Raw genomic sequence first — 27960 nt, 5'->3', positions numbered from 1 at the left:
ACTCAGAGAGGTGAGACATGAGCCATCACACCTCATTTAATACCATTAATAAGAGTCTCTGTCAGCACAGAATTCCTGACAGAAAACCACAGAGCTGCAGGTTCATGTTCATAAAACCACAGAATTCCTGACAGAAAACCACAGAGCTGCAGGTGCATGTTCATGTGTGTGTGTGGTGCGGGAGAGAAAGAAAGACTGTAACAAACACCGTCACTCCATTAAAGCAAAATGTATTTCTGGAAGGCAGTGAGGAACGGGGTGTAGAGGCAGAGAGGGATGGGTTAATGTGAGTGTGTGTGTGTCCGTGTGTTTGCTAATTGGCACAACAAAACATTCTGTCTCTCTAATGTTTTTAAAATGCAGGTAATTGACATTTTTGTTGTGTTCTCACTAACACAATGCTTTATGATCCTCAATAAATGAGGATTTCAGTCTGTTTGTAATGATTAACGGTTCTGACTGTTCTGCTCTCCTTTAACAGGGAGTCCTCATCTTTGAAGAACTGCATTCTGGGGTATGAAAATGCTGATGAGCTTCTCTCAGGTTAGAGAGCTGAAATATATATATTTCCAAGGAAATGAAATATGTCACCAATGACTCAACTGTTCATAATACTAAAACGTTTATCTTATTAGAAATAGTGTTCAACACTGCATATTATGATGATGTCAACAATGGCAGGTCTCAAGACCTGCAAGAGAATATATTACATTTTGTCTCTAAAAAATATCCCAATATGCCTAAACATACCACGTTTTGATGCAGAAGAGATGAAGCAAATCACACCGGGATACTATGATGATGTCATCACTGATGGACTGAAACAATATTGTGAGACAGGTATTACTGTTATTCTGTAATCAGGTAACATATTTAAAATAAATAAAGCAGGGGTGTCCAGTCCTGCTCCTGGAGGGCCAAGAGTTTAGCTTCATCCAGCTCCAACACACTTGTCTGGAGGTTTCCGAATGCTACTCAGGTGTATAATTTTCGTCCAATCCTTTGCACATATTCCAATTCATGAAAAATTAATTATCTAAAAATGAAAATCGACACTGAGCTTGTTCAATTTCCTTATGTTATGCAATACATACATACATACATACATACATACATATAATATATATATATATTATATATATATATATATATATATATATATATATATATATATATATATATATAAAGTTTTGAGGTGAAACATTATGTTTTTATTTTAGTTGTAAATGAATCACATAATGCTAAACTATGTATAATGTAAACCAGTGAGAGACCACAGACGGTCATTACCTGGTTTAGTTAATAAACAAAATTGTTCAGTATAAAGTATCATTCAAATTATAATTCTAGTAGTATTTTTCTGCTGTGAAAGAAACATTTATGACATAGACATGTGCACTATGTAGACCCTATCATTCTGGCATTTAATGCTGAGAGGACTGTAGCCGTGAATCCTCAGAAGGACTGGACTAGGAGGGATGTATCCTCACTAGGATGTGTATTCCATTTGAGAAGCACTTAGTGAGTCTGAAGACCTTGATTACTTTGGTTCAGGACAGGTGTATTTAATTAGGGTTTGGAGCTAAACTCTGCAGGACAGTGTCCCTTCAGGAACAGGTTTGGACAGCTCTGGATATAAAACCTTTTTCTCTCTCTTCTCATATCGTACTGATATGATGATGTGACATTTGTTCTGTTTGTATCTTCATGTATGTGTAGTGGACACACTAGAGCATTATGATGACATCATCATTATTGGACAGAACTGTAAAGGTGTAACGAGTGAGTCACACTGAACTGCAATACAATATCACTCTTATAAATGTTTTTATGATATATTGAACATGCGTTTTTACCATTAATCAATCATCATGGCTTTATCAGGTTTAATCTAATAGTCTCAGACAGTCATGAGGAGAATGAGATGAATGACACAAGCTGTGTTACACATTACAATGTGAGGTTTTATTTCACATGTGTATCAGAGGGAGATCAGGAGTATGATGATGTGAAGAACAGCAATGAAGATGAGAAACCTGTTAGGTATGTTTTTTTGTCATCTTTTTACATAATCTACTTTTAATCATTATGCCACTCATTTAAACCCTATTTAAACTAAATCATGATAAAAAAAATGAATGTGAATTTGCTTGTTTTTAAAAACAGACTATGATGTGGGGGAGGAGTCAAATAAAGAAGGAGGGGCCATATGACTCAATGGCCACACCCTCTGCCTCTGTTCATGAAATCATATTACAGTTACTGGAGCTGCTGGGAGCTTCTCATATTGCTTTTAATGCATCAATGCCTAATGTTTTTATGTTATTTTAAATATTTTTGTATGAAAATTTAAATATTTGTATTTTAGCATTTGGTCTTTTATTACTATTTTGATATCAATGCTTTTCACCTAATAAACAAAATATATCATTCCAACATCATGTCACAAAAATACTTTTAAAAGAGTCGTTAGAGAAAAGAAGAAAGTTATGCTATAAATGTTTAAGAGAGTATTTTTAGGCACTACTGTACTTTTAGGCTGCTGACAGTATTATTTACCTAAACCTAATGCTAAAAATAGATTTACCACATAATAGATATTATAAAGCTTCATGTTCTTCCATAAGCTTACTGTCACAGCATCAGTTCTGTACTGTCTTCTTTAATAAACTTAAGAAGAGTATAATTTAACATTTTATTTACAAGAAATATTACTGGGAAAGAAAAAGGTACGCAAAGATATACACATCCTTGAGGTAAAAAAAAAAAAAAAAAAAACCTCACCCAAACTGCAGTTTATTGTGTGATTCCAGTCTGATTTTATGGATGATACTGAATTATTTGCGCTGAACTTCAATCTTTTGCAGCAACAGCTCCATATGCAGGTTAAGGTTGGGCTGACCCTTTTTGGGTTTTTCTTTTCAACAACTGATATGTTGCTGTTTTCTTCTCCTTGTATTTCTTCAGAGCCTCCTCTCGCTGAGCTTTGTCTTTAAAGAATTCCTACACACACACACATAATAAAACGTGCATCAATCATTTTGCCAAAGAATATATATATATATATATATATATATATATATATATATATATATATACACACACACACACACACACACACACACACACACACACACATACTAGCTGTTACTGTACCTGTCAGACTCAGCTGGTTCATTAACGAATCAGGGCAGTAGTTTTGTCAGTCAACGTGTTTGAGATGTGTTTCTCAGTGAAAGGACCAGCACTGTTTTTAGTTCATCGTCTGCCTCGGTCTCTCATCTACTGCTCCCCTTTACATCTTTTTTTCTTTTTTTCTTGTTCTTCCTTCATCTAGTAGTTCTCTTTCAGCCAGGTATAGATGTCTCAGATGCTCGGGATATTCCCCTTTAACTGGATTTTTTGATGCTTAGGGCCTGTCGCGAATAGTCGATAAATCAATTAATCGCACGATAAAAAAAAAATGAGCTCAATAATTTCTTTTTTTATTGAAAAATGAACATGTCATGATGTGGGGTTAGTCTGGAGCGCAGCCTGTGGGACACCCCGCGGCAGAAAACACCCTCTCCGATTGGCACAGATGTCCCGGGAATAAAGAGATAACGTCTCGCTAGAGCTGCCAGCTTTGGGAAGCCCCTTTCATTTGCTTGTGGATGTTTGCGTCGCAAGTGATATTGCATTGTACTTGCATTACTGCATTATTTTAATACCGCGTAGCATATTTGCACGTAACTTCGTTGCCCTTTTCTGTCGAAATGGTCCTACATAGTAGCCTACTTTCCACTCGCTTCATTTGGCTTGCTCAGCTAAATATGTCTGTAGGCAGTTGTTGCGCGTCACGCACCCAGTGAGTTAACGTATATATATATATATATATATATATATATATATATATATATATAATATATATACACCACCTTCTCAAAAAATTAGCATATTGTGATAAAAGTTCATTATTTTCCATAATGTAATGATAAAATTAAACTTTCATATATTTTAGATCATTGCACACCAACTGAAATTTGTTCAGGTCTTTTATTGTTTTAATACTGATGATTTTTTTGGCATACAGCTCATGAAAACCCAAATTCCTATCTCAAAAAATTAGCATATCATGAAAAGGTTCTCTAAACGAGCTATTACCCTAATCATCTGAATCAACTAATTAACTCTAAACACCTGCAAAATATTCCTGAGTCTTTTAAAAAACTCCCAGCCTGGTTCATTACTCAAAACCGCAATCATGGGTAAGACTGTGCCGACCTGACTGCTGTCCAGAAGGCCATCATTGACACCCTCAAGCTAGAGGGTAAGACACAGAAAGAAATTTCTGAACGAAATAGGCTGTTCCCAGAGTGCTGTATCAAGGCACTTCAGTGGGAAAGTCTGTGGGACGGAAAAAGTGTGGCAAAAAAACGCCTGCACAACGAGAAGAGGTGACCGGACCCTGAGGAAGATTGTGGAAAGGACCGTTCCAGACCTTGGGGGACCTGCGGAAGCAGTGGACTGAGTTGGAGTAGAAACATCCAGAGCCACCGTGCACAGGCATGTGCTTTTGAACCAGAACAGCGGCAGAAGCGCCTGACCTGGGCTACAGAGAAGCAGCACTGGACTGTTGCTCAGTGGTCCAAAGTACTTTTTTCGGATGAAAGCAAATTTTGCATGTCATTCGGAAATCTGAGTCTGGAGGAAGACTGGGGAGAAGGAAATGCCAAAATGCCTGAAGTCCAGTGTCAAGTACCCACAGTCAGTGATGGTCTGGGGTGTCATGTCAGCTGCTGGTGTTGGTCCACTGTGTTTTATCAAGGGCAGGGTCAATGCAGCTAGCTATTAGGAGATTTTGGAGCACTTCATGCTTCCATCTGCTGAAAAGCTTTAGGAGATGAAGATTTCGTTTTTCAGCACGACCTGGCACCTGCCCACAGTGCCAAAACCACTGTAGTAAATGGTTTATGGTTATGACCATGGTATTACTGTGCTCAATTGGCCTGCCGACTCTCCTGACCTGAACCCCATAGAGAATCTGTGGGTATATTGTGGAGAGAAAGTTGAGAGACGCAAGACCCAACACTCTGGATGAGCTTAAGGCCGCTATCGAAGCATCCTGGGCCTCCAATATGTGATGGGTATTGAAGGGAGTTCAAATGCGAGGGCAAAAGTGACAGTCTTTAATCAAACAAAGGAAAAGCCACAGGAAAAATCCAAAATAAGGATGAACAAAAGGTGAAAACAATAGACCCGCAGGCTGGGTATAAGTACCGGGAGAGTCTTCGATACGAACGGCAGAGAAAGAAGTGGGGGGGGGGGAGCGGGAGACCGGTTTAATGCAGGAGACGTGAAACACCGGGTGAACACGACGAAGATTTTGCGGCAACCGGAGTTTGACCAGCGACAGGGTTAACGATCTTGATAATGCGGAACGGTCCGATGAAGCGGGGGGCCAATTTACGGGAGTCAGACTGGAGGGGTAAATTAGATGTAGATAGCTTCTGACCCGCGACATAGCGAGGACTTTTGACACCGCGATCTATTAGCAGCCACGCACATGCGTCTCTTTGAACGACATAGTGCAGATCTCACGCTCTTCCAGGTTCGCTTACAGCGACTGATAAAGGTCTGAACGGACGGGCAGTAAGAGTCGGTCCTCTTGGGATGAAAATAAGGTGGTTGATAGCCGAGGTAACATTGAAAGGGAGAGATACCAGAGGCCGAGGAAGGGAGGGAAATTATGAGCATACTCAGCCCAGGAAGCTGTTCGGCCCAAGACGAGGGATTGCGAAAGGCATACTGCGGAGCATGCGGGACAACAATCTGATTGTTCGCTCGGCCGGGCCATTAGTCTGTGGGTGAAAACCAGCGAGGAAAGGCTAGCAGTGGCACCTATGATACGGCAAAATTCTCTCCAGAACTGCGAGTGCGAAGCGAATTGCGGCCCCCTATCGGACACGACGTCGGTGGGCAAGCCATGAACTTTAAACACCTTATCAAATAATCTTCTGGGCCGTTTTCCTTAGCAGAGGGCAGTTTTGGTAAGGGGAATGAAGTGCGCCCGATTTAGAAAAGCGTCCGACTACCGTCAGGATGACCGTCTTACCGGCCGGGGCGGAAGACCGGTGATAAAGTCGAGAGCGATATGGGGACCACGGGCGGAGAGGGAACAGGTAGCGGCCGGAGGAGACCAGCAGGTGGGGAATTGCCCGCCTTGGTCTGGCACAAATAGAGCAGGCGGCGATAAACGGCGCGCATCACGTTCTAAAGAGGGCCACAGAGAAACGCTGGTCGGATAAATCGAAGTACCTGTCGAACACCGGGATGAACCGCTAGTCTAGAGGAATGAGCCCATTGTAGAACTGCCAATCGTGTGGGAACCGGGACAAAGAGGCTGCCCCTAGGGCAGTTACGGGAGTAGCGACGTGAGAGAGTGCTGCGCTTAACCTGTTTCTCCTTCCCCAGAACCGTAGCCCCCACCACCCGACCGGGAGGATAATCGCCTTTGTGGGGGTGCGGCCAGACGAGGGGGGGGGTCGAAAAGTCGAGACAACGCGTGTCCGGCTTACCGTTCTTAGAGCCCGGACGGTAATGAAATGACCAAAATCAAACGCGTAAAGAAAAGGGCCCCAACGAGCCTGACGTGAGTTCAATCTCTTGGCGGAGCGAATGTATTCTAAATTGCGATGATCAGTCAAAACGATGAAAGGGACCGAGGAACCCTCTAACCACTGCCGCCACTCACATCCCAATGCCAAGCGGATGGCGAGGAGCTCACGATTCCCGACATCGTAATTACGTTCCGCGGGGGAAAGGCGGTGTGAGAAAGTACGCGCAGGGGTGTATCTTATTATCCGACGCTGACCGCTCTGGGAAAGAACGGCTCCCACCCCCTACCTCGGAGGCGTCGACCTCAACGATAAACTGTCTTGAGCTATCTGGAGTGAGGAGGATGGGTGCGGACAAAAAAGGGTCTTTAGCCGGTCAAATGCCTCCTGCGCAGTGTCCGGACCAACCGAAACGAGACTTAAACCGAAGTGAGGGCGGTGAGTGGCCACGGCCACCTGGCTGAAGTTGGCGCTATAAAGCGGCGATAGAAATTAGCAAAACCGAGAAAGCGCTGTAGCGAGACACGAGAATCCGGGACCGGGCCAATCGAGCACGGCCTGGACCTTGGCAGGGTCCATACTGATCCCCTCTGCTGAGATAACGGAGCCTAGAAACGTTATAGACGAAGCATGAAAGGAGCACTTCTCGGCCTTAACAAAGAGTCGATCTCGAGCAATCGTTGGAGAACGCGGCGAACGTGCTGCAACAGAATCTGGAGAGAGGGCGAAAAAATCAAAATGTCTCGAGATAGACAAAAACGAATAACATTGAGCATATCCCGAAGGACGTCATTGATCAGACGCTTGAAAGACGGCGGGGGCGTTAACCAATCCGAAGGGAAGGACTCTATACTCGAAGTGGCCGAGGGGCGTGTTAAAGGCGGTCTTTCCACTCGTCCCCCTCCCGACTGCGACGAGATGGTAGCGTTGCGTAGGTCGAGCTTGGTAAAGACTTTTGCCCCCTGCAGGATATCAAAGGCTGAGGACATCACGGCAGTGGGTAACGATTCTTAACAGTGATGTCGTTCAGCCCCCGATATCTATGCCTGGGCGCAAAGAGCCGTCTCTTTTCTTAAAAAAAAGAATCCGGCGCCGGCAGGCGACGAGGAATGGGACGATTGTGCCGGCACTGAGGGACTCACTGCTAAATAATTCTCTAAAGCCTGCCGTCTGGGATGGGAGTAGAGCCTACCCCGAGGGGGCGTGGTCCCCGGGCGGGGCAGATCAATAGCGCAGTGCATACTGGCGATGGGGCGGAAGAGACATGGCTCGAGATGGCTGGAAACCCCCCGCAAATCGTGATACTCCTCCGGTACCCCCCAGTCAGATCCCGTCTCCTCCTGCAACACAGAAACAGAAGACCGGGGGGAACAGCCGAGGCTAACACTTAACATGACATGACAACTTCCAGGACAAAACATACCCCTTAGCCCAGTCAATGTGTGGATTGTGAAGTTCTAACCAAAGGGGGCCCCAGTACTAAAGGAGTAAACGGAGACTGAAAAATAAAAAAGGAAATTGTCTCTTTATGGTTGCCAGAGATGGTCAGAGTTAATGAGATCGTCTGTTTCTGTACCCTAGGTAGGGCGCTGCCATCAAGGGCAAATAAAAGGGTGGAGTCTCTTAGCGTTGTGAGCGGAATACCTTGTTGGAGCGCCCCACAGTTCTCATCCACAAAGTTTCCTCCCTCGGCCCCATAATCGGATCAAGGCCGCACAGGAGGCTGACGACCCCCGCCCACTGGAGATGCGCTGGAAGGCCGTCAGGAAGTGGAAGGGATAGCGTTAGATGGTAAGCGCTCGCCAGTAACCCTCCTCCTACTGGCGAGCGTTGGCTTTTACCGGGTACAGGAAGACACAAAGTGAGAACTAGCACAGTACATACAGAGGCGGTTCTGAATCCCCCTGACGCTCCTTAGAAGCAAATACCATTTACCCAGCGCATAGGTTCAGGTTCAGAGTGGGAGGGGCTGACACGAGGGCGACGAAAAAAAAGACTCCTCCTCCAATGAGACGACGGCGTTGTTCAAACCCGTCTCTCCACACCGGTGGCCAGGTCGATTAGATCGTCGAATCTCTCACTGCTAATTTGCTAATTTTTGAGATAGGAATTTTGGGTTTTCATGAGCTGTATGCCAAAAATCATCAGTATTAAAACAATAAAAAACCTGAAATATTTCAGTGGGTGTGCAATGAATCTAAAATATATGAAAGTTTAATTTTATTCATTACATTATGGAAAATAATGAACTTTTATCACAATATGCTAATTTTTTGAGAAGGACCTGTATATATAATTACCATGCAAAAAAAAAAAAAAAAAAAAAAAACAACAACCAAAAAAAAAGACGTTTAACTGATAGTATTAGGGGCCGTTCACATGTCGCGCCTAAAAACGCGTGGAAACGCTAAGCGCGTCGCTTTCTCCTCCTTTCTAAAGCGCTCGGGCAGTTGCGCTCCTGAGGCGTCTGTCGTTGCTAACCATCCATCAACTGCGATCTCCGTTACAAGGAAATTTCAGCAATGGGAAAAACGAAGCGCATCGCTTCCATTATGAGCGCGCATACCACGCGTCTACATTTGAAATAACGAACTTGAGCGCCCAAAAGACGCGATATGTGAACGGCCCCTTAATCGGTCAAAATGTTTACTTTCGGTTAACGGTTAAACGGTCAATATGAGCATCCATAACTGGCATATACACATAATATAACATACAAACACGTCCTCTCTCTCGTCCTTGGTGGACATAGACGGCAATTCACCTTTGCTTTATTTGAACAAAGCTTATCAAGTGCATTTTATTTTATTTTATTTTTTTAACAGAGACTGACAGTCCATTGCTTTTATTTTTTATTGTTTTTTGGTTGTTTTGTTCATTTATTGTGGATATTTAAAATGTTTTCCGTTTTCAGTGTTAAATATTCTTTAGAAATAAAAGTTTATTGATCTTTGAAAAGGTGTACCTGCATTAATATGCCATTATCATTATATTAGTTTAAACTGGTCTTAGAACGACAATATTATCGTTTATCGCAATAATTTCTTGGACAATTTATCGTCCAGCAAAATTTGTTATCGTGACAGGCCTATTGATGCTTGCATTTTCTTCTTCTCTTTTCGAAGAAGTTTGTTGTATTCGTGTTTTATTTTCTCCTTCCTTTTGAAAGCAAACCCCTGACCTGAGACAGAATGAGAGAGAGATGAGATTCAAACAGAATACATTTATGCAGACTATGGAACTATGGACACTTTAAATTATTTATTTTATATACTGGTTGATAGTGTAAATACAATATCGCAAAAGAAGCCTTGGATTAAACTTTTTTTAAGGAAATGGTATAACCACTTTGAAAAATGTATGTAACCAACATTAATGCAAAGAAAAAAAAAAAAAAAAAAAAACCATATCTAAGAACAAGGCACGTGCGTTTTACACTAGATTTTTTTCTCATTTTAGACGTCTTTAACTGACCTTTATGTCAAATTAGTTTATTCAGTGTGAATTTTCTACATCGAAAACACATTTACTCACCCTCTTTTAACCACCCATCAAAAACTTTGTTCTCCGGAACCCATTTTTTCTTTTCCTTTTGGCGTTGTGTAATAAACCACCATGTGCAAATTTGTTATTAAAGCATTTTCCTCTATTTGGACCTTTAACGTTACTTTTTCATTTTGTTTTAAAGGTGCCATGTCTCCATCTCGGTTACGTATGTAACCACATATCACTTAAAAAAAAACGGATGTTTCTCGTGTAAAGACGCACAATAATGACGACGTACGAATGATCGCAAGGCATTACTAATCAAAAAACGTCATTTTTGTGAGGGCAACATATTCCCCCATTCAACACAACGCAGACTGGTACACCCAACATGGCCGCACATTCGGTCGCTCAGTGAATCATTTCCTGATTTGACTATTTGTGTCTTAAATACTGTGTCAGCAGCTGCTGCTAACGCTGAATATTCTCACTTTTCTGTGCCCATAAACACTGGCCTTTAATGACATACCCATCGATACTTTAAAAAGAAAAACAGATGAAGATAAGTATCTCAAATGCGCACACTGTGGACTTTTACACGCGTGATGTTTGGAGCACGTTCATGTGTGTGTCCTCACAAGACCGGTTGTGTGCTATCAGTTCCTCACAAGACCGCATGAGGGCGATAGAGGGTAAGAGGCGCTCAATCTGATTTACAGTGCATCCTTTTATTTTTTTATATATAAAATATACACACACACACACACACACACACACACACACACACACACAGGCCACTTTATTAGGTAAAGAGGGAGAAAAGTAATATAATAATAATAATAATAAACCAACTACTTAATTTAATTTATTATTGTTATTATTTAATTAAAAATATATAATAATGGAAATAAATAATGTTCATGGAAATAATTAGTAATATGTGGAAAATAAATAATAAATAATAAAATAATAATAAAATAAATGTTGTTAAATATAATAATAATAATAATAATAATAATAATAATAATGATAATAATTTATTATTCATTCAAAAATTAAATAGCCAGGGCAGGAAAATTGTGTACATGTAAAACAACAGCAACATTAATAATTATAATATTTTATTAAATTATTTATTTATTAATTAATAAAAATTTATATTTATGGCTACTACTATACTGCTAATTATAATTACTTTATTAGCATTATTATTATAATAATATTAATTATTATTATTATTAAGTAAATAAATAATTTTACATTGTTGTTTTTATAATATAAAATGATTCCGATTCAGGAAGCAGCTTCCTCAGTATGCTGTCTCTGGACGTCATAGAGGACGTCTCTCCCCGCGTCCACCCCAGCCAGCTGAGTCTGGAGGAAAGAGAGAAGAGAAAGAGAGAATATGCAGAGGAAAGCTCGAGAAGAGAAGAGAAGAGAAGAGAAGAGAAGAGAAACGACAGAGACAGCATCCTGTTTTCCCCTTCGACCTCATATATCACTGCAGAAACTGAGATCAAGACACTGATCACAGAGCTGGAGGTGAAGAGAGGTCCTAATACAGGGGGCTCTGACCATTGGAGAAAAGTATAATAAAAATAATAATAATAATAATAATAATAATAAATAAAACTATGAAATAATTAGAAAATATATGACAAAATAAATAATATTTAAATAAAAAATAATAAAAAAAAAAAAAGAAAAAATAAAAATAATAATTAATTATAGATAATATATTATTATTATTTATTATTATTATTATTATTCATTCAAAAATTAAATAACCAGGGCAGGAAAAAATTGTGTACATGTAAAACAACAGCAACAGTAATAATAATAATAATAATAATAATAATAATAATAATAATAATAATTTATTAAATCAATTATTTAATTAATTATTTATTAATAATAATTATAATAATTAAAACGTGAAAATAATATATATAATAATATATAATAAAAAATTATAATTATGACTACTACTATACTACTAATTATAATAACATGATTAGCATTATCGTTAATAATAATAATAATATAATAATAATAATAATAATAATAATTTATTATTATTATTATTATTATTATTATTAATGAATTAAAGTATTTTACATTGTTGTTTTTATAATATCATAACATCATATAATATAATGCTTAAAATACTAATTAGGTGCTCAAACTGTATTTTTCCATGTTATTTAAAGCATTACGTGTTTTCATTGTAAATGTGTTGTGAATTCATTTCATATGACATTCTCTCAGGATCAAATAATTAATGTATACTAAACTAATATAATAGCACAAGAGAAACTCTATGCTGCAATAGTGTTCCAGCTGTGGGCTTTGATTATGGAGCTGAAGTTGTTCTATTGCTATTACAGCTCAGCGAGACGCCTGCGATTATCCTAATCATATTAATTAGGTGAAAATGTGCTTAAAAAATGGGGAGGGACTTGGATGTGTCCATAGCAAATCATTTATGATCAATGAGAGATGGCAAACAGTCTGTGTTGATTTCACTAAATTACCTTTTTTCTCTCTCTCCCTCTCTCTTTTCTCTGGCTGGTGTCTAGGATGCAGTTCTGGTTGGTCTGCATACATGTGGAGATTTGATCCCCAGCACTCTGCGGATGTTCAGGGCCAAACAGGAGCTGTGTGCTGTTTGCAGTGTGAGCTGCTGCTACACCTGCTCTCTGAAGAGTTTGATCAGGACAGACAGGGTAAGAACACTTCCTGTCTCTCTCTCTCTCACACACACACACACACACACACACACACACACACACACACACACACACACACACACACACACACACACACACACACACACACACACACACACACACGTGGACAGATCAGTCTCTATCAGACTGGGTGCCCAAGTCAAGACAAGACAAGCTGTGTGTAATTGCATTTCTCTGTATAATGTTCTTTCAGCAATGTGTAGCTCTGTTCCAATGCTGGGTGTTAAAAAAAAAAAAAAAGTAAAATAATAACAACAACAACAAAATATTATTATTATTTTTTATAAAATGTATTATTTTCTAATCAATAATTTGCGTTTTTTTTTTTTTTGTTCATTTATTCATTAAGTAAATTGTATAATAATAATAATTAATTCTATCAATATTATAAAAAAAATTAAAAAATAAAATAACATCCTAACATCCTAATAACAATCTAATCATTATAATTGTTATTACACTGTCCTAATAATTAACATCTATAATGATTATCATTTACAAAAACAAAACTAACAAAAAAGATATAAAAAAAAAAACAAAAATAAATTAAATAAAAATTATATAACAGTTATAATAATAACTATATTTATATCAAAAAAAAATATTATACATTATAAAATAATTAATCAAAATTATTATTGTTATTATTATTATATTTATTATTTTATAATTTTATAATTGTTAATTAATTAAAATTACTTAATGCATTATTTAATATAATATATTATATTTAATATAATTTGTAATTATAAATATAATTTTAATGTAATTGTAACTATTATTATTATTATTATTATTATTATTATTATTATTATTATTTAAATTTTACTAGGCTCCAGAACAACTCCATTAGTCTCCACTGACATTCATTTTATGGACGAAAAGCACTCTGTTTTTCAAAATATCTTTGTTTGGGTTCCGCAGAGAAATGAAGTCATATAGCTTTTTAACAACATGAGAATAAGTAAATGATAACAGAATTTTTATTTATACGTGGACTTTTCCTTTAAGACTTGGTGTTAGTTTTAAGAGAGCATGTGGTTTCTGTCTGTCTCTCTCTTTCTCATAAAGGAGACAGCACAGAAAGGACTGGAGTGCCTTCAAAATCTGATATTTTGATCACATTATTACTGTGATATGAAGCCTTTTAAAGCCTGGTGATCACATCACAGGCTCTCGGTTGCTGCAGGGACAGTGTGTGCATCACAAACACTCTCTACTTCACCAGACTGTCTGTTTGATCACTAACTCAAGAAGAGGCAGTACAACGTGTGGCGTTTCAGCATGATGATGTCAGAGTTTACAGGGCTTCAGCATTTCGCTTTACAAACACATTTGTTCCAAAGAAGAAACACAATGTAATCAAACAAATGCAGTTCCAGTGAAAAAGCACATTGTGTCTTTTAGTCTCAAAACCCTGTAAGATTACAGCATGCTGTGCATTTAAAGGTGAAGTGTGTCATTTTTGTGTCACTAGCAGCATCCCACAGATTCATGAAGATTTTGCATAGAAATAGCAATACTTTTTACATAATATCTCCTCTCAGGCCTCGCATTTGCTGACTCAATACAGGAAGTCCCACCCACAAACATCATTTGTTAAGCAGTCGCTTATTTATAGTGCATTAAATTAATATTTTCATTTAAAAAAATAAATAAATAGAATAAATACACACCTCAGTTTTATTATCAAATGCAAACTGAAGATCCTTCAGTTTAACACCCCACAGCAATTGGTCTCCTCAAGACAGTCTTGAAGTTAATTCGCAGTCAAACGTTTCATAATGAAATTGCTGATATTGTTTTGCACACTGTCCCTGCATTTTTTTTTTAATGCACAGCTCATTCATTTTTCAGGCCTGTGCTGGACTCTGGATCCTGTTCAGTTTGGCATGGTTTAGATTAGCATGATAGCTGGAGTAAACAGTGTTTATCTGCGTCACCAATAGTCCTCAAACCACAGCGTGGGTCTTGTTTGAGTGGCATGTGTTCAACAGGTTCTCTTCCACATAAAGTTTAGCTTTCAGTTTTAAAATTAAATAAAAAGTTTATGGTTGTTAAGATTTTTAATGTTTTTGAAAGAAGTCTCTTATGTTCACCAAGGCTGCTTTTATTTGTTCAAATATACAATAAATACAGTATTATTGTGAAACATTTTTACGATTTAAAATAACAGTTTTCTGTTTTAAAATATTTTAAAATATAATTTATTTCTGTGATGCAAAGCTGAATCTTCAGAAGGCTTTAGGCTTTAGTCTTTAGTGTCACATGATCCTTCAGAAATCATTCTAATACGCTGATTTGCTGCTCTAGAAACATTTTATTATAATCAAGGTTGAAAATGGTTGGAGAACACTTTTTACATGATTCTTTGATAAATAGAAAGTTCAAAAGAACAGCATTTATTTCGAATAGAAATCTTTTATAACATGATAAATGTCTTTACTGTCATCTTTGATCAGTTTAATGCATCCTTGCTCACTACAAGTATAATTTCTTTTAAAAAGTGAACAGTATTTTTATGTTAAAAGCTGTTTGATTTAATCTGTTTGTTGTGTTGTTTTGTGGCTGTTGCTCAGGGTGTGTTGATGGTGTGCGTGGTTTCTCTATGAGTTAGTACCTGAAGGCTCAGGCGTGTTTCTGGCTGACTCACACGTCACAAATAACATCACATTGCCCACGCATCTTCAACCACATCCTTTGCTTATTAGCTGATGAATCTTGCATCACATTTTAACTATAAGTTATCACAAGTTTAGTTATCAAGTTTTTCGATTCAAGCATGTTTCCAGCAGACTCTTCACAAACTCTTTTTATTCCCCTCTCAGGCTCTGGAGAGAGTGTCTGCTGGAGGAGAGGTGAGTGTTGATTGTGTCATATATCATATCAATATTAATATTTCAATTAAAAACCCATTTCTCCTGCAGAATTTGAATAAAAAGAGGGCAGTCTCATGCGATCGAGACTGTTTGCACAGCTGATTGTAATGTGCTGGTCAAGCTTGAATGCCAGAATGTACAGTATATGTGCCTATTCATATTTGTCTGATTTAATTAGAGGCAATGTGTATTTTAATATGATTTTTCTTCTTTTAATTTAGATTGAAAGTTTAGAGGTGAAGCAGTCAGCATGAACATGAATCTCTTTCTGTCTTCTGCATGTCTGATTGTGTGGATGACATAATTGTCATTGAAAAATAGAGATAATCTGTTTTTAAAGTTGCCACAAATGGGACAAACATTTCAAATGAAGTAATTAAAAATATAAATAAGTTAGCAAACATAAGCAAGTAAGCTTGCATTGTGTAAGTGACCAAAATCAGCTTTGAAATGAAAGAAAATGATTTGGATTGTGATTGAAAGGGTTTCTTGTCTGTTACAGCTGCCTATGGAGTCACTTTTTTATCGGACGGTTCTTCATGTGTTTTTATGGGATTACTATGATTCCTTTTAAAGGTATTTATACTAATTGTTGGCACAGCAAATCTTCATGGCCTAAAGAAACATATATATATTAATTAATAAAAATCACACACACACACACACACTACACTTTTATTAGTCTACATCACAGATTATATAAATAAACATATAAATACATTAATTATGTGTAGTTATTACTTCACGATTTTCCCCTCCAGAAGACCAGGATCAGATTTCTCTCACCACATCATCGGCTCATTAGACAGAAAACAACCGCCTGTCTTTGTTTTAGTTGCCAAAGCGCTTTAGTAAACTAGAGGAGAGAATAAAGAGGCTCCAGATTCCCTCTGGTCCTTCCTTCCATTTTGCGGGATGAGAAATGTTTATTGAGATACTTGATTGTGGCTGCAGAGAGCAGATCTGATTCAGTGCTGACTAATGTTCGTGACTCAAACCCTAAAGCCCTGTTTTCACGTGTAATAAGCTTCTGTGAGCCAAAGCCAAACCATCAGGTTACAGTAATGTGCAAGTCAACAAGGAGTGCAAAGTTCACCCTCTACATGTGACTTATTGTCTGTATATTTAGTTTTTAAATTATTGGCAATGAGAAACGTTTTGGGAACGTGTACTCCAAAGCCTCGTCGCTTGTGGACTATGTCAGAAGAGCACTTAGGAAGCTGGATCTGGATGACACCACAGTAATAACCAAATTATCTCACGTTACATTTAATGTTTTCTCAGTCTGCCCACATGTATCTGAATTACACAATAAAGCTAATGAGATGAACAGATTAAAATATGTTAGGTAGCAAGGGAAAAGGCTTCACCAGGCCCACATCATGTCAGTGGACATTTTGTACCCTGATTTTGAGGGAAAATCTGCAGAATTCTGTTAAACAGTAGAATAATGTATGCTGTATTATATTTTATATAAATATATTATTTAATAATATTTAATAAAATTTTATATATTTTTTTAATTTATTTATTCCTGTGATGGTGAAGATGAAATATATGAAGTCTTATGAGTCACATAATATGCTGATTGGGTCTTTGGTTCTTTTAATTTTGATGATTTGGGCTCACATTTAACAAAAACCCACCAATACACTATCTCAACAAATTAGAATATGGTGACATGCCAATCAGCTAATCAACTCAAAACACCTACAAAGGTTTCAGGAGCCTTCAAAATGGTCTCTCAGTTTGGTTCACTAGGCTACACAATCATGGGAAAGACAGCTGATCTGACAGTTGTCCAGAAAGACAATCATTGACACCCTTAACAAGGAGGGTAAGCCACAAACATTCATTGCCAAAGAATCTGGCTGTTCACAGAGTGCTGCATCCAAGCATGTTAACAGAAAGTTGATTGGAAGGAAAAAGTGTGGAAGAAAAAGATGCACAACCAACCAAGAGGAACCGCAGCCTTATGAGGATTGTCAAGCAAAATCGATTCAAGAATTTGAGGGAACTTCACAAGGAATGGACTGAGGCTGTGGTCAAGGCATCAAGAGCCACCACACACAGACGTGTCGAGGAATTTGGCTACAGTTGTCGTATTCCTCTTGTTAAGCCACTCCTGAACCACAGACAACGTCAGAGGCGTCTTTCCTGGGCTAAGAACAAGAAGAAGAACTGGACTATTACCCAGTGGTCCAAAGTCCTCTTTTCAGATGAGAGCAAGTTTTGTATTTCATTTGGAAACCAAGGTCCTAGAGTCTGGAGGAAGGGTGGAGAAGCTCATAGCCCAAGCTGCTTGAAGTCCAGTGTTAAGTATCACAGTCTGTGATGATTTGGGGTGCAATGTCATCTGCTGGTGTTGGTCTATTGTGTTTTTTGAAAACCAAATTCCAAGAAATTTTGGAGCACTTCATGCTTCCTTCTGCTGACCAGCTTTTTGAAGATGCTGATTTCATTTTCCAGCAGGATTTGGCACCTGCACACACTGCCAAAAGCACCAAAAGTTGGTTAAATGACCATGGTGTTGGTGTGCTTGACTGGCCAGCAAACTCACCAGACCTGAACCCCATATAGAATATATAGAGTATTATTGTCAAAAGGAAAATGAGAAACGAGACCAAAAAAAATGCAGAAGAGCTGAAGGCCACTGTCAAAGAAACCTGGGCTTCCATACCACCTCAGCAGTGCCACAAACTGATCACCTCAATGCCACGCCGAATTCAGGCAGTAATTAAAGCAAAAGGAGCCCCTACCAAGTATTGAGTACATGTACAGTAAATGAACATACTTACCAGAAGGCCAGCAATTCACTAAAAAATTTTTTTTTTTTTTTTTTATTGGTCTTATGAATTATTTTAATTTGTTGAGATTGGTGAATTGGTGGGTTTTTTGTTAAATGTGAGCCAAAATAATCAATTAAAAGAACCAAAGACTTAAACTACTTCAGTCTATGTGCACTGAATTTATTTAATACACGAGTTTCACAATTTGAGTTGAATTACCGAAATTAATGAACTTTTCCACAACATTCTAATTAATGAGATGCACCTGTATGTGTATGTGTTTAAACTAAATTTTTATTAAAGTACATATATGTTATAGTTATGTAAATATATTTACTTGCAATATAATTGTATTTAATATAAAATATTTTTAAATCTAAAACTATTTAAAAAAAGTAAAAATGTTTTATGCACACACACACACACACACATATTTAGGGCACCCTCTTATTCCTTTATTTCTTTAAAATTGCTTTAAATGTTTTCTTCTTCTCTTGTTGTCTTCAGCTATCTGACAGTGATATTCAGAGCTATCATGAACACTACAGTCCCAGAATGAATGAGATGGTGGCTTTTAACATGCTGAGTATGACAGAGAAACTTATATGTCCTTTATTTTCATTATGAACTCCATATTTGTCTCATGCTGCTTTTCATCTTCCTCAGTTGAAAGTCACTTTGGCTCTGTGTATAGAGGGTCTAATCCTCCTTGAACGACTTTGCTACTTGAAAGAGCAGGTAACAAACCATTTGTAGGACAGATAGCAGTACTTGTCCATTTAACCCTCTGCTGTATGTTTATCCCTTACATTTGTGCATGTTAAGATGTTTAATCCTCATATAATTAGAGAAGTGTGAGGGGCTTTTTGTTTCAGGCTTTACTTCAGGAGAACAACACAGTTTGCGCAAGTCAACAACTTACTCTCACAGCATTTATACAAACAGTCTTTAGCCACATAAAGCAGATCCAAAATAGTCACCCAAAAACTTTTTTTTTTTTAAGATTTCTAACTTACAGGAGTTCAGAGGTTTTAAGTTACATGTCCATTTCCTTCTTGCCCACCAGGCTTTGAACATAAAACCTCAAACCTCCTCGTGACAACAGTCAGGAGTGTCAGACTCAGCCCTCTGTGAAGAACATTAGACTGAAACTTTAGGGCATGACAGAATGATTTTGTTTATACTCACAAAACAGTGACAGCAAGTTTCTGTGGGATCAATTTTTACGTGATCTTACAGGGGTCACTTATCAGTCGTGTAATGTAAAGCAAGTAAAACCTCCCCAATATCAGATCTTTGTAGAAAAGCAGCATAAAAAGTACAACCCTACACCTAACTGTCAGTTTTGCATAAGCAAATCGTATGAAAATGCACAAATTAGATTTCGTATTCGTATAAATTATCAACCAATTTGCCAAAACATGCAATAATTCTGAATTATCGTATAAAGTATTTTTGAACTTGAGTGCCTCATTGCAAGGTGCAACATTCAACTATGACAGCTTTGTGCTTTTAAGAAACAATTAAAAAAGCAGTGCAGTTGAGTGCAAAACTGCATTCTGTGTTAATGGCCTCTTATGATTTTTGAATGCTACTTTTCTTTGCTGTTTTAGCTGTGTGGATGTCCAGGCCCTGGCAGGTCTGTGTGAGAATGAGATGAAGAAGGAAACAAAGGGAGAAGTCAATGGGGAGCCATTTAAGCTTCCAGACATCAGAGGAAGCAGGGAGGAACAAGATGTTCTTCAAGTTCTGTTATTTCTCTCTCACTGTATGCTCTATGCATCATGGGCCTCAATCAAAAAAAAAAAAAAAAAAGTGTGTGTGTATATTATAAATAAAATATATATATATATATATATATATATATATATATATATATATATTTTTTTTTTTTTTTTTTTTTTTTTTTTTTTTTTTTTTTTTTTTTCAGTTGTGGATGAAAATGTAAAAAAAGTTTTTGTAATGTGTTTCCTATCACACATTGGACAGCAATGTAAAATGGTTTCAGATTAAAATCTGCATTTAAAAATCTGCATTAAGATTAAAATTCCCATAAATATCCTCACTGCCTTATTTGAGTCAGGATGCATGCAAACTATAACAAAATCTCTCATTAGATAAGCAGCATTTTACGTGACAATTTTTTAATATATAAAACATATGGATGGCAGTACTAAAAAGACACTTGTTTTATAAGTTTAATTAATGAAGCTGTTCAATAAATTCAGCATTACATCACTTGCTCATGAATGGATTCTCTGCAGTGAACGGGTGCCGTCAGAATTTGAATTCAAACAGCTGATAAAAACATCACAATAATCCACAAGTAATCCATTTAACCCTTGTTGATTTATAATGTCGTGAAGTGAAAAGCTGCAGGTTTGTAAGAAACAAGTCCATCATTTGATGTTTTTAACTTCAAACCATTGCTCACATCTTCAATTACAAAAATCCAGAATGTAAAAACAATTATTTTAACTTTAACAAATTTTCATTTTTTAATTTACCATAACATCAACAAGCCAACTTCATTTGTATAATTACGTTTTGGAAAATCCAAAGAGGCGTTTGTAGTATTATTCTGTCTATATCAGATCATTGTTGATATTGTTGTGTGATTAAAAGCATTGCAAAACACAGTACTGAAAAACATGAAAATGTCAAATAACAGTTTTTTTGTTATCAAAAAGAGAGGATGAAGATCAAAACAAACATAAGAATAAAAATGATAAATCAAGTCTTCAATCAGTTTCAATCTGGAATGTTCTTTTAATAAACATAAAACATTAGTTATGCTTTTTATTATTTTAATACAATTGATCTTTTTGTGCTGGTCTAAATCAAACAGGTGCTATTTTGGAGCAGGAGTGTTCCAGACTGTGGCACTGCCCATCATGACTGTTTCCATTTTGATATTTATCAGCTGTGATGAAAAAAGTCTATCCTAAATAAAACACACACACACACACACACACACATATATAAATTCTTTATACAGCAGGAGCTCTGAAAAAGAAAATGACACACGTATTACAATCCTCCTCAGACTTGTTTTTTGTACAAAGTTGAATAAAAAAGCTAAAAATTTTACATTAAAATGTATTTATATTACTAAAAATATCTTGCAATTTTTATTTTTATGACTTTTATTATATTATTTATTTAACTGTTATATCCATTTAAAAAAAAATCCTGTTTACCCTAGAACACACTTGCAACAAGTTATGAACATCAAGTAATCTATTGTGATTATATAATTTTGTGAAATCACTGCTGTTTCACATAGAAACTAGCTACTTATTGTCCCGTTGCTTTTTTAATTGTATACTTTTCAGATTGACATCTGTTCCATCTGACTGTGTATCTGCAGCAGAATGCAGTACTGATAAGGTCAGAGCTTGTGTTGATCCCTGAAAACAGCAGTTGTCCTCCCAGTGGGTTTGATGGTCAAGGGTCAGCGGGGTGGACAGCGAGTCACATGCAAAAAGCACTACACTGGGGTACAAATTATCACATCTGTCTCTCGTTCCTGTGTTTCACTCACGCAGGTCCACACATGCACTGAGCAGGTTTTTCCCCAGCTGCTCCTCAGTGGGGATTTTAAGAGATCCACATGCAAAAAGCACAACTCACCACAGGGTGCAAACATCTAATTCATCATCTACATTTCCTTCAAAGCACATTATTATTACATAACAACTCTAGTTCTCAAATTTGATTGGCTGAATGACATTCTTTTTGCAATTCTGAGATATAAACTGCCAATTCTGAGAAGAAAAGTCTGCATTGGGACATACAAAGTAGAAATTGCTAGATTCTTTTTATTCTATGGCAAAAAAAATCAATCAATCAATAAACGGAATTTGGATTCTGAGGAAAAAAGTCCGAATTGTGAGAAAAAGATAAATCTGATTTTAAATTTGGCAATACTGACTTTACCTCAGAACTCTCTACATTAATGATGACAGGTACAGTCCTTCCCCAGCACTTCACAGCATTGGGACAGGTTTGTTCAGTTTTATGTGCTACTCACACAACATCGGGTAAAGTATTTAAACAATGTTGGTTAGTTTAATTTTGTTTCCATTTATTTTATGTCACTTACAATATAGTTTAAAAAATGTTCATAATGTGACATATCAGGTCACTATTATTGTTGGTCTTCACTGAGGAGATGTCACTTTTCACTCAAGTATATATTTTGCAATTTGGGTTAGTTTATTTTAATTATCCTTAACAAAAATTTAAAAGGTAGCCTACTGTACAAACATGTAAACTTGCCTCAGAGTGACCCAAACACTGCAAATTTTGTATATTTTTCTTAATCAAATGCACCTAACTGAACTCATTATCTCATTTAGTAGACTTCAGGACCTGAAACAGATGTGGAGATATCCTAAATGTGCACCAGTGGATCATGGTTGTGAAACACTGATCTAAAACATATTTACTGAGATTTAATCTCTGTGAAATCCAGCTCCAGTCAATCCCACATTTGTCTGTGTGACAGGCCTGCTGTCTCTCTCCTTCTCATCATCACATTAATGTTTTTTCAGATGCTTAAACCCTTTTCAGCATGCTTTACTGGACAAAACCCTGGGCATCTTTTACAGGTTTACTGTAGCAAAATGACCCATGAAATGATAGGTTTAGTGTAGCAGCCAATGTAGAAGGAAAGTGATAATTTGTGTAAACATCTCCAGTTGCTTCTGATTCCATCAAGATTAATTTATAGACTCCCAGGTGAAACCCAATCAGGCTTTACAGATCATTTCAAGGACCCAGTTGGGCACATCAGTGTTCATGCCATAATTGTTCCAATATCTCAACCAATTGACCTCCAACTTGCCAATCATATGTAATTAATTGATTTTCAACTGGCCAGATATTTAGATACAGATTCGGCAAGTGCTGATCTACTCTGTGACTCTTGGTGCCATTACATTTACCGTTAGATGAAATTTCATGGGCGAAATCCAGTCATTCCAGTAGGAATCCATGTGATTGGATTGAGAACAAAAAGTTATCCATGCAAATTTTCCTCATGTTTAAGTTGCATAGTTGCTGCATAGTTTAAAAGTGGTAGACAATGGACCTTTTTACACATTAAATTCTACAGAAACTTCACTAATGTGACTGCAAATTTTAGCTCTAACTAGTTGTCTGTAGGAGTGATGCAAATAGTGTCTCACACACTGCATTTAAATGTTAAATCACAACCCGTGACCTTTAAATTTTTAGATGAAACCCAGTGTTAATTTAAACCCTAGAGATGCACACTTGCATGCATCCTTCTCTGTCCTTCTTGAGTGACCACAGATACCCAATCAGTACACTGACCTTACAGAGTCATTAATCAAATCGACCTTCTCACATAAAGGTCAACAGTCTTGCGTCCTTCACCCGTTCCCCGGGGTTTAAGTTGCTTTGATTTATGTGTTTGTGTGTATAAGGCATAATCAAAGAATCTGGTGATTGATTTTCTGTGATTAGATAGTCTCGACTTCTGGGACTGGTTTCTGTGCTTCCAGAGCTATGGAATACTGCGTTCTGTGTCTGTTTTTCCTTGGAACGGTACGGAGGCTTGTCCGCACTCCATGCACCAATGGTAACATCAATAAAAAAGTGAATAAAGCATTCTTGGTATGAAATGCACAACTCAACTAAAGGCAGAAGATGTCAGCTAGTGTTAATCCTACTGGGGGAAATTTATTTTTACATGTCTTACAATGTTTGAGAGCTGGCATGTGATCTTGTGCCAATCGTGCTGTTCTAAAGCATTTTCCATGATTCTGACTGTGAGTTTTAATACCTTGCTTACATGGTTTTTCCCCTCTGGATGAGTTTCACGTTGCTTCCAGAGATAAAATCTTGCTGTTTGTTTTGAATGCTAGTGTTATGTTTGTTATGAGACTTCCAGAGGATGTTGTTTGCTGATTAGCTCAGGTTCAACCATGTCCATATTCATTGCAGAGGATATGTTTCCCTTAATATTCAAGTTAGTTTTTGATTAATTCAGTGGCATAGTACACTTGTAGAGCAGCTGCTTCTTTGATTAATACAGTGGTTGCAGTTGACGCTTGGTATTGTATGACATCAGCAGTATTGCATTGTAAAGAAAAAAAAAAATTCAAAGACACTTGTAGTTGAATGAAAGATTTGCGTAATAAATAAGGTTTTTAATTCTACCCAGTCCTAATACTGCTGCCCACTTTTCTTCATTCTTCATGTTTTGTTCATCTGTAACAGTCTTTAAACATGACCCTAGAAATGTGTAATGGGCCTCAAGGGGGATTTACAAAGAAAACATCCATCACTTTTCCAGCTGTGTGACAAAATGTATGCTTAACAAGTTGTCTTGCATATTGCTGAGAAGTTGCTGTAGTAACTTTGATATCTCCTGCAAATAAGCAGAGAATGTTTTCTTTGTTTCGCATTTTGCAGAATCTCAATTGTTGCATTCGGTTTGATCATTATCTGGTGTTTATTCAGTGGAGAGAGACTATAGCACTGTGTGGCTTTTAGGGGGAGTGTTTCATTATGCGCTTTTGTGTGTATTGTGATTGATAGATGGTGTCACAGAGAGCTCACACTTGAAGCTTTTTTTAAACCGTTATACTGAATTTTGATCACATTGAGGTTTTTGTTTCACTCTCATGTCCATACTGACAGCTGTTTTGTTACTAATATAGTTTTTTACTTAAATCTTGAAGTTTGCCATCCACAAAAATACAACAAAAGACGTAAGCGGTGTATACACACTCATCTTTATGACGTTAATCCTGGCTATTGCAGGCCTTAATATTAGTTGTAGAGCCCTGCACAGGCCTCAAATTTAGGCCCTAGCCCAGCCCTGGCACGAGATGCTCAGACCCTAGCACGGCCCGTGTCCGACAGCTTATCAGAATTACCAGCCCGAGTCCGACCCGAGCCCGTCTTTTTTCCCCTTCTCCCAAAAAAGCTTATAATACTGTTCCAGCTATCAAAATAGTTCAGTTTTGTATTATTATTATTATTATTATTATTATTATTATTTTACAGATTTTATGTAAATAATGTAAATAAATGCATTTATAATTTATCATTCTATTAAGAATATTATATATGGTAAGTGTAGCTGCACTGGTCTAATGAAATGAGCCACGCTTCATACAGATGTCATTTTGCTGCTTATTTGTCTCTCTGTCTCTGTTCAGCAGACACCGTGAAAACTACAAGAAATAAAGCATAAAATGTTCAAAATATGCATTTAGTCGAGTCCTTTTCAAGTCTCTTATGTAAATGTCCACTGATACGCAAATGAACACATGCGACAAATCCGAATCCAATTACATCGCTATTTACACATAACATAGTTTACATAAACTGATATAAAACAACATTATACACAAAATACAACAGATTTAATGATAAATTACCGTGTGCGCCCTCTTAGACCATGCAGATAAAGGTACTCTTTTTCAGGCTCAGCATTTCATTAGCGTTTCTCTGCATCCATGTTACTTCAACCCATAATGCAGCGGTCCTGCGTTCAACTCAACCTGGTCATATGACCTGTTATGCTTCAATAGTAACTCTTTCTTAAAGAACCCATAACTTGAAACATTTTAAGTGAGCACATTCTCTACTTATAACCTTGAATATTACATTCATACATAATAGACAAATATTTTTAAACAATAAATGAACTCAAATTTATAAGATTTTTTAAACAAACATAAATATGCACATCTCTTTGAAAACATGTCTTTGACAGTTACAGTAAGTTTTTATGATTATTACAATTACGATTATTTTTATATAGAGATATACTGAGGTACACTATGCCTGATGCCACTCTCTCTTTCTTTGTCTCTGTGTGTTTTTGGATGCTTGTTCTGCACTGATCTCTGACTGTTTGACCTGTGGGCTTCTGGTCTGCTGTGTTTGAGTTGTTTTCAATCCTGTGAGCTCCTCTGTGTTTGTTTCTGTCTGTCAGGTCAGTTTCTGTTGGAAGAGTATTGTCTGGGAGAGGCAGCAGTGATGGCTCAGAAAGCTGCAGAGCTGGACAGTTCTGAGTCTGATGTGTTGTTCAGCGCTGCTCATATGCTCAGGTGTGTTTGTGTGTGTGTGTGTGTGTGCAAAAGTGTGTGTGTGTGTGTGTGTGTGTGTGTGTGTGTGTCAAAAACTCTCGCAAATACATCTGCACAGTTTTGTTTCAGGTGGTTTGCAGGTGGACTCCACTTGTTTCATCATCAACATCCATAGCCACTTGCCAAATAAATGCATGGACATATTGATTGCATATCGCTGAACACTTGTTGTTGTTGCTAATAATAATAACTTAATGTGTGTGTTTGTCCACAGACAGGCCAGTCTGAATGAGGCAGTTGAAAGGTATTATGGGAAGGCAGCAGATTTAAGACCTGATGTAAGCACATGCTTTAGTCATTCTATTAGATGTTATAACGTTAACTAGCAGAATTAATGATTCTTTTTTCATGCATTATTTAATAACAAACTTCTCATTTTATGATATTCTTTAAGAATAAATCACCGTCTTCCATCATACTTGTTGCCTCTACTGTTTTAGAATGTCAGTTTTATAAATTTTTCTATTTTTAAAACCTAATTCTTCCTTAAGCTGATTAACTGTTTCTTGATTTCCAGCATCCAGCAGCTCTGATGAATCTCGGGGTGATCCTCCATCTTAATGGGAAGCTGAAGGAAGCTGAGAGCAACTACCTCCGAGTGCTGCAGCTCAAACCAGACCTCATCACTCAGTCCAACCTCCACAAACTCTGGAATGTCATGCAGAAACAGGGTTTACGAGCCTCTGGGACGTGATCTGCTGCTGGTACATCTGCTGATTATTTCATCTGTGGACGTCTGATCTGATTTTGAGCTGGAATTTTCTGCTGATTCAGTGCTTATGGACCGATGTTGGTGGAACTGGTTAACACTTGAACTAGTCTGTAGGTAGAGAATGAAGACGGAGCCTCTGTGAAGTTCTGCTTTGGAGAGTCTTAAAAGTGTAAAAGAATAGTAAAGTGCGCAAACACAGAAGAAGTGGTGTTTGTAACATGCTGGGTTGTACACTTATCAAATCCCATATAGTTTAGTATATATATAAGATTTTTTTTCCCCAGCTGAAATGTCTTTTTTTTTTTATGACTTTTAAAAAGACTTGAGATTGTCATTATGCTTCTATTTAATATGCCTCCTCTTAATTTATTGTTGATAAATTAACAGTTTGTCACCTACAATAGTTGTTAATAAAACTATTAAAAAAAAAATCTCAGTATCTCACATCTCTCAGACCTCAATCTCTTATGAAGCACTATTGTTGCTTTGTCTAATTTCAGGCTGTTTATAAACCAGAACAATTTACTACAATAAAAATGTCTGTTTGACCAGAAATAAAGTAATTAAAAAAGTCATTATTTTATTATAAGAAAAACAGAATTATTTCTGTTCCAGT

At 37.2% G+C, this 27960-nt stretch overlaps 2 protein-coding genes and 2 long non-coding RNA genes across 6 annotated transcripts; 3 read left to right on the top strand and 1 right to left on the bottom strand.

Moving 5' to 3' along the window:
* The first annotated feature begins 1638 nt into the window (after window positions 1–1638).
* Window positions 1639–2584, top strand: LOC122141326. The gene is made up of 3 exons (XR_006157711.1): window positions 1639–1782; window positions 1986–2043; window positions 2167–2584. It is a non-coding gene; the product is annotated as an uncharacterized LOC122141326 (long non-coding RNA).
* A 6894-nt stretch (window positions 2585–9478) lies between these two features.
* Window positions 9479–10293, bottom strand: LOC122141343. The gene is made up of 2 exons (XR_006157731.1): window positions 10131–10293; window positions 9479–9777 (listed from the first exon to the last, which is right to left on the bottom strand). It is a non-coding gene; the product is annotated as an uncharacterized LOC122141343 (long non-coding RNA).
* Window positions 10294–11378: 1085 nt separating this feature from the next.
* On the top strand, window positions 11379–20307 carry LOC122134454 (methyltransferase-like protein 25). Of its 3 annotated transcripts, XR_006157652.1 has the most exons (7): window positions 11379–11624; window positions 12662–12808; window positions 15661–15690; window positions 16214–16287; window positions 19008–19086; window positions 19167–19238; window positions 20114–20307. XR_006157652.1 is itself a non-coding variant. In XM_042748119.1 (6 exons), the coding sequence occupies exons 1-4, from the start codon at window positions 11397–11399 to the stop codon at window positions 16283–16285; spliced, it is 477 nt and encodes a 158-aa protein (XP_042604053.1). In that variant the 5' UTR covers window positions 11379–11396; the 3' UTR covers window positions 16286–16287; window positions 19008–19086; window positions 19167–20307. The 3 variants fall into 3 exon arrangements, 2 of the variants coding, with proteins under 2 accessions (XP_042604053.1, XP_042604049.1); XM_042748119.1 differs by having other exon boundaries at window positions 19167–20307; XM_042748115.1 differs by lacking the exons at window positions 16214–16287; window positions 19008–19086; window positions 19167–19238; window positions 20114–20307 and having other exon boundaries at window positions 15661–16201.
* Window positions 20308–26255: 5948 nt separating this feature from the next.
* LOC109075701 (protein O-mannosyl-transferase TMTC2-like) lies at window positions 26256–27542 on the top strand. The gene is made up of 3 exons (XM_042748296.1): window positions 26256–26593; window positions 26847–26910; window positions 27150–27542. The coding sequence occupies exons 1-3, from the start codon at window positions 26523–26525 to the stop codon at window positions 27324–27326; spliced, it is 312 nt and encodes a 103-aa protein (XP_042604230.1). The 5' UTR covers window positions 26256–26522; the 3' UTR covers window positions 27327–27542.
* Window positions 27543–27960: the final 418 nt, after the last annotated feature.

Source organism: Cyprinus carpio, chromosome A4 (genome assembly GCF_018340385.1).
Source record: "Cyprinus carpio isolate SPL01 chromosome A4, ASM1834038v1, whole genome shotgun sequence".
In the NCBI taxonomy this organism is placed as follows: domain Eukaryota; kingdom Metazoa; phylum Chordata; class Actinopteri; order Cypriniformes; family Cyprinidae; genus Cyprinus; species Cyprinus carpio.
This window is presented reverse-complemented; position numbering and strand designations above follow the sequence as displayed.

Excerpts from the sequence above, each read along its gene's own strand:
- LOC122134454 (XM_042748115.1), top strand. The coding sequence starts at position 11,397 with ATGCTGTCTCTGGACGTCATAGAGGACGTCTCTCCCCGCGTCCACCCC. Across the intron at positions 11,625-12,661 it reads CACTGATCACAGAGCTGGAG|GATGCAGTTCTGGTTGGTCT; the intron begins GTGAAGAGAGGT and ends GCTGGTGTCTAG. Across the intron at positions 12,809-15,660 it reads GTTTGATCAGGACAGACAGG|GCTCTGGAGAGAGTGTCTGC; the intron begins GTAAGAACACTT and ends TTCCCCTCTCAG.
- LOC109075701 (XM_042748296.1), top strand. The coding sequence starts at position 26,523 with ATGGCTCAGAAAGCTGCAGAGCTGGACAGTTCTGAGTCTGATGTGTTG. Across the intron at positions 26,594-26,846 it reads AGCGCTGCTCATATGCTCAG|ACAGGCCAGTCTGAATGAGG; the intron begins GTGTGTTTGTGT and ends GTTTGTCCACAG. Across the intron at positions 26,911-27,149 it reads CAGCAGATTTAAGACCTGAT|CATCCAGCAGCTCTGATGAA; the intron begins GTAAGCACATGC and ends CTTGATTTCCAG.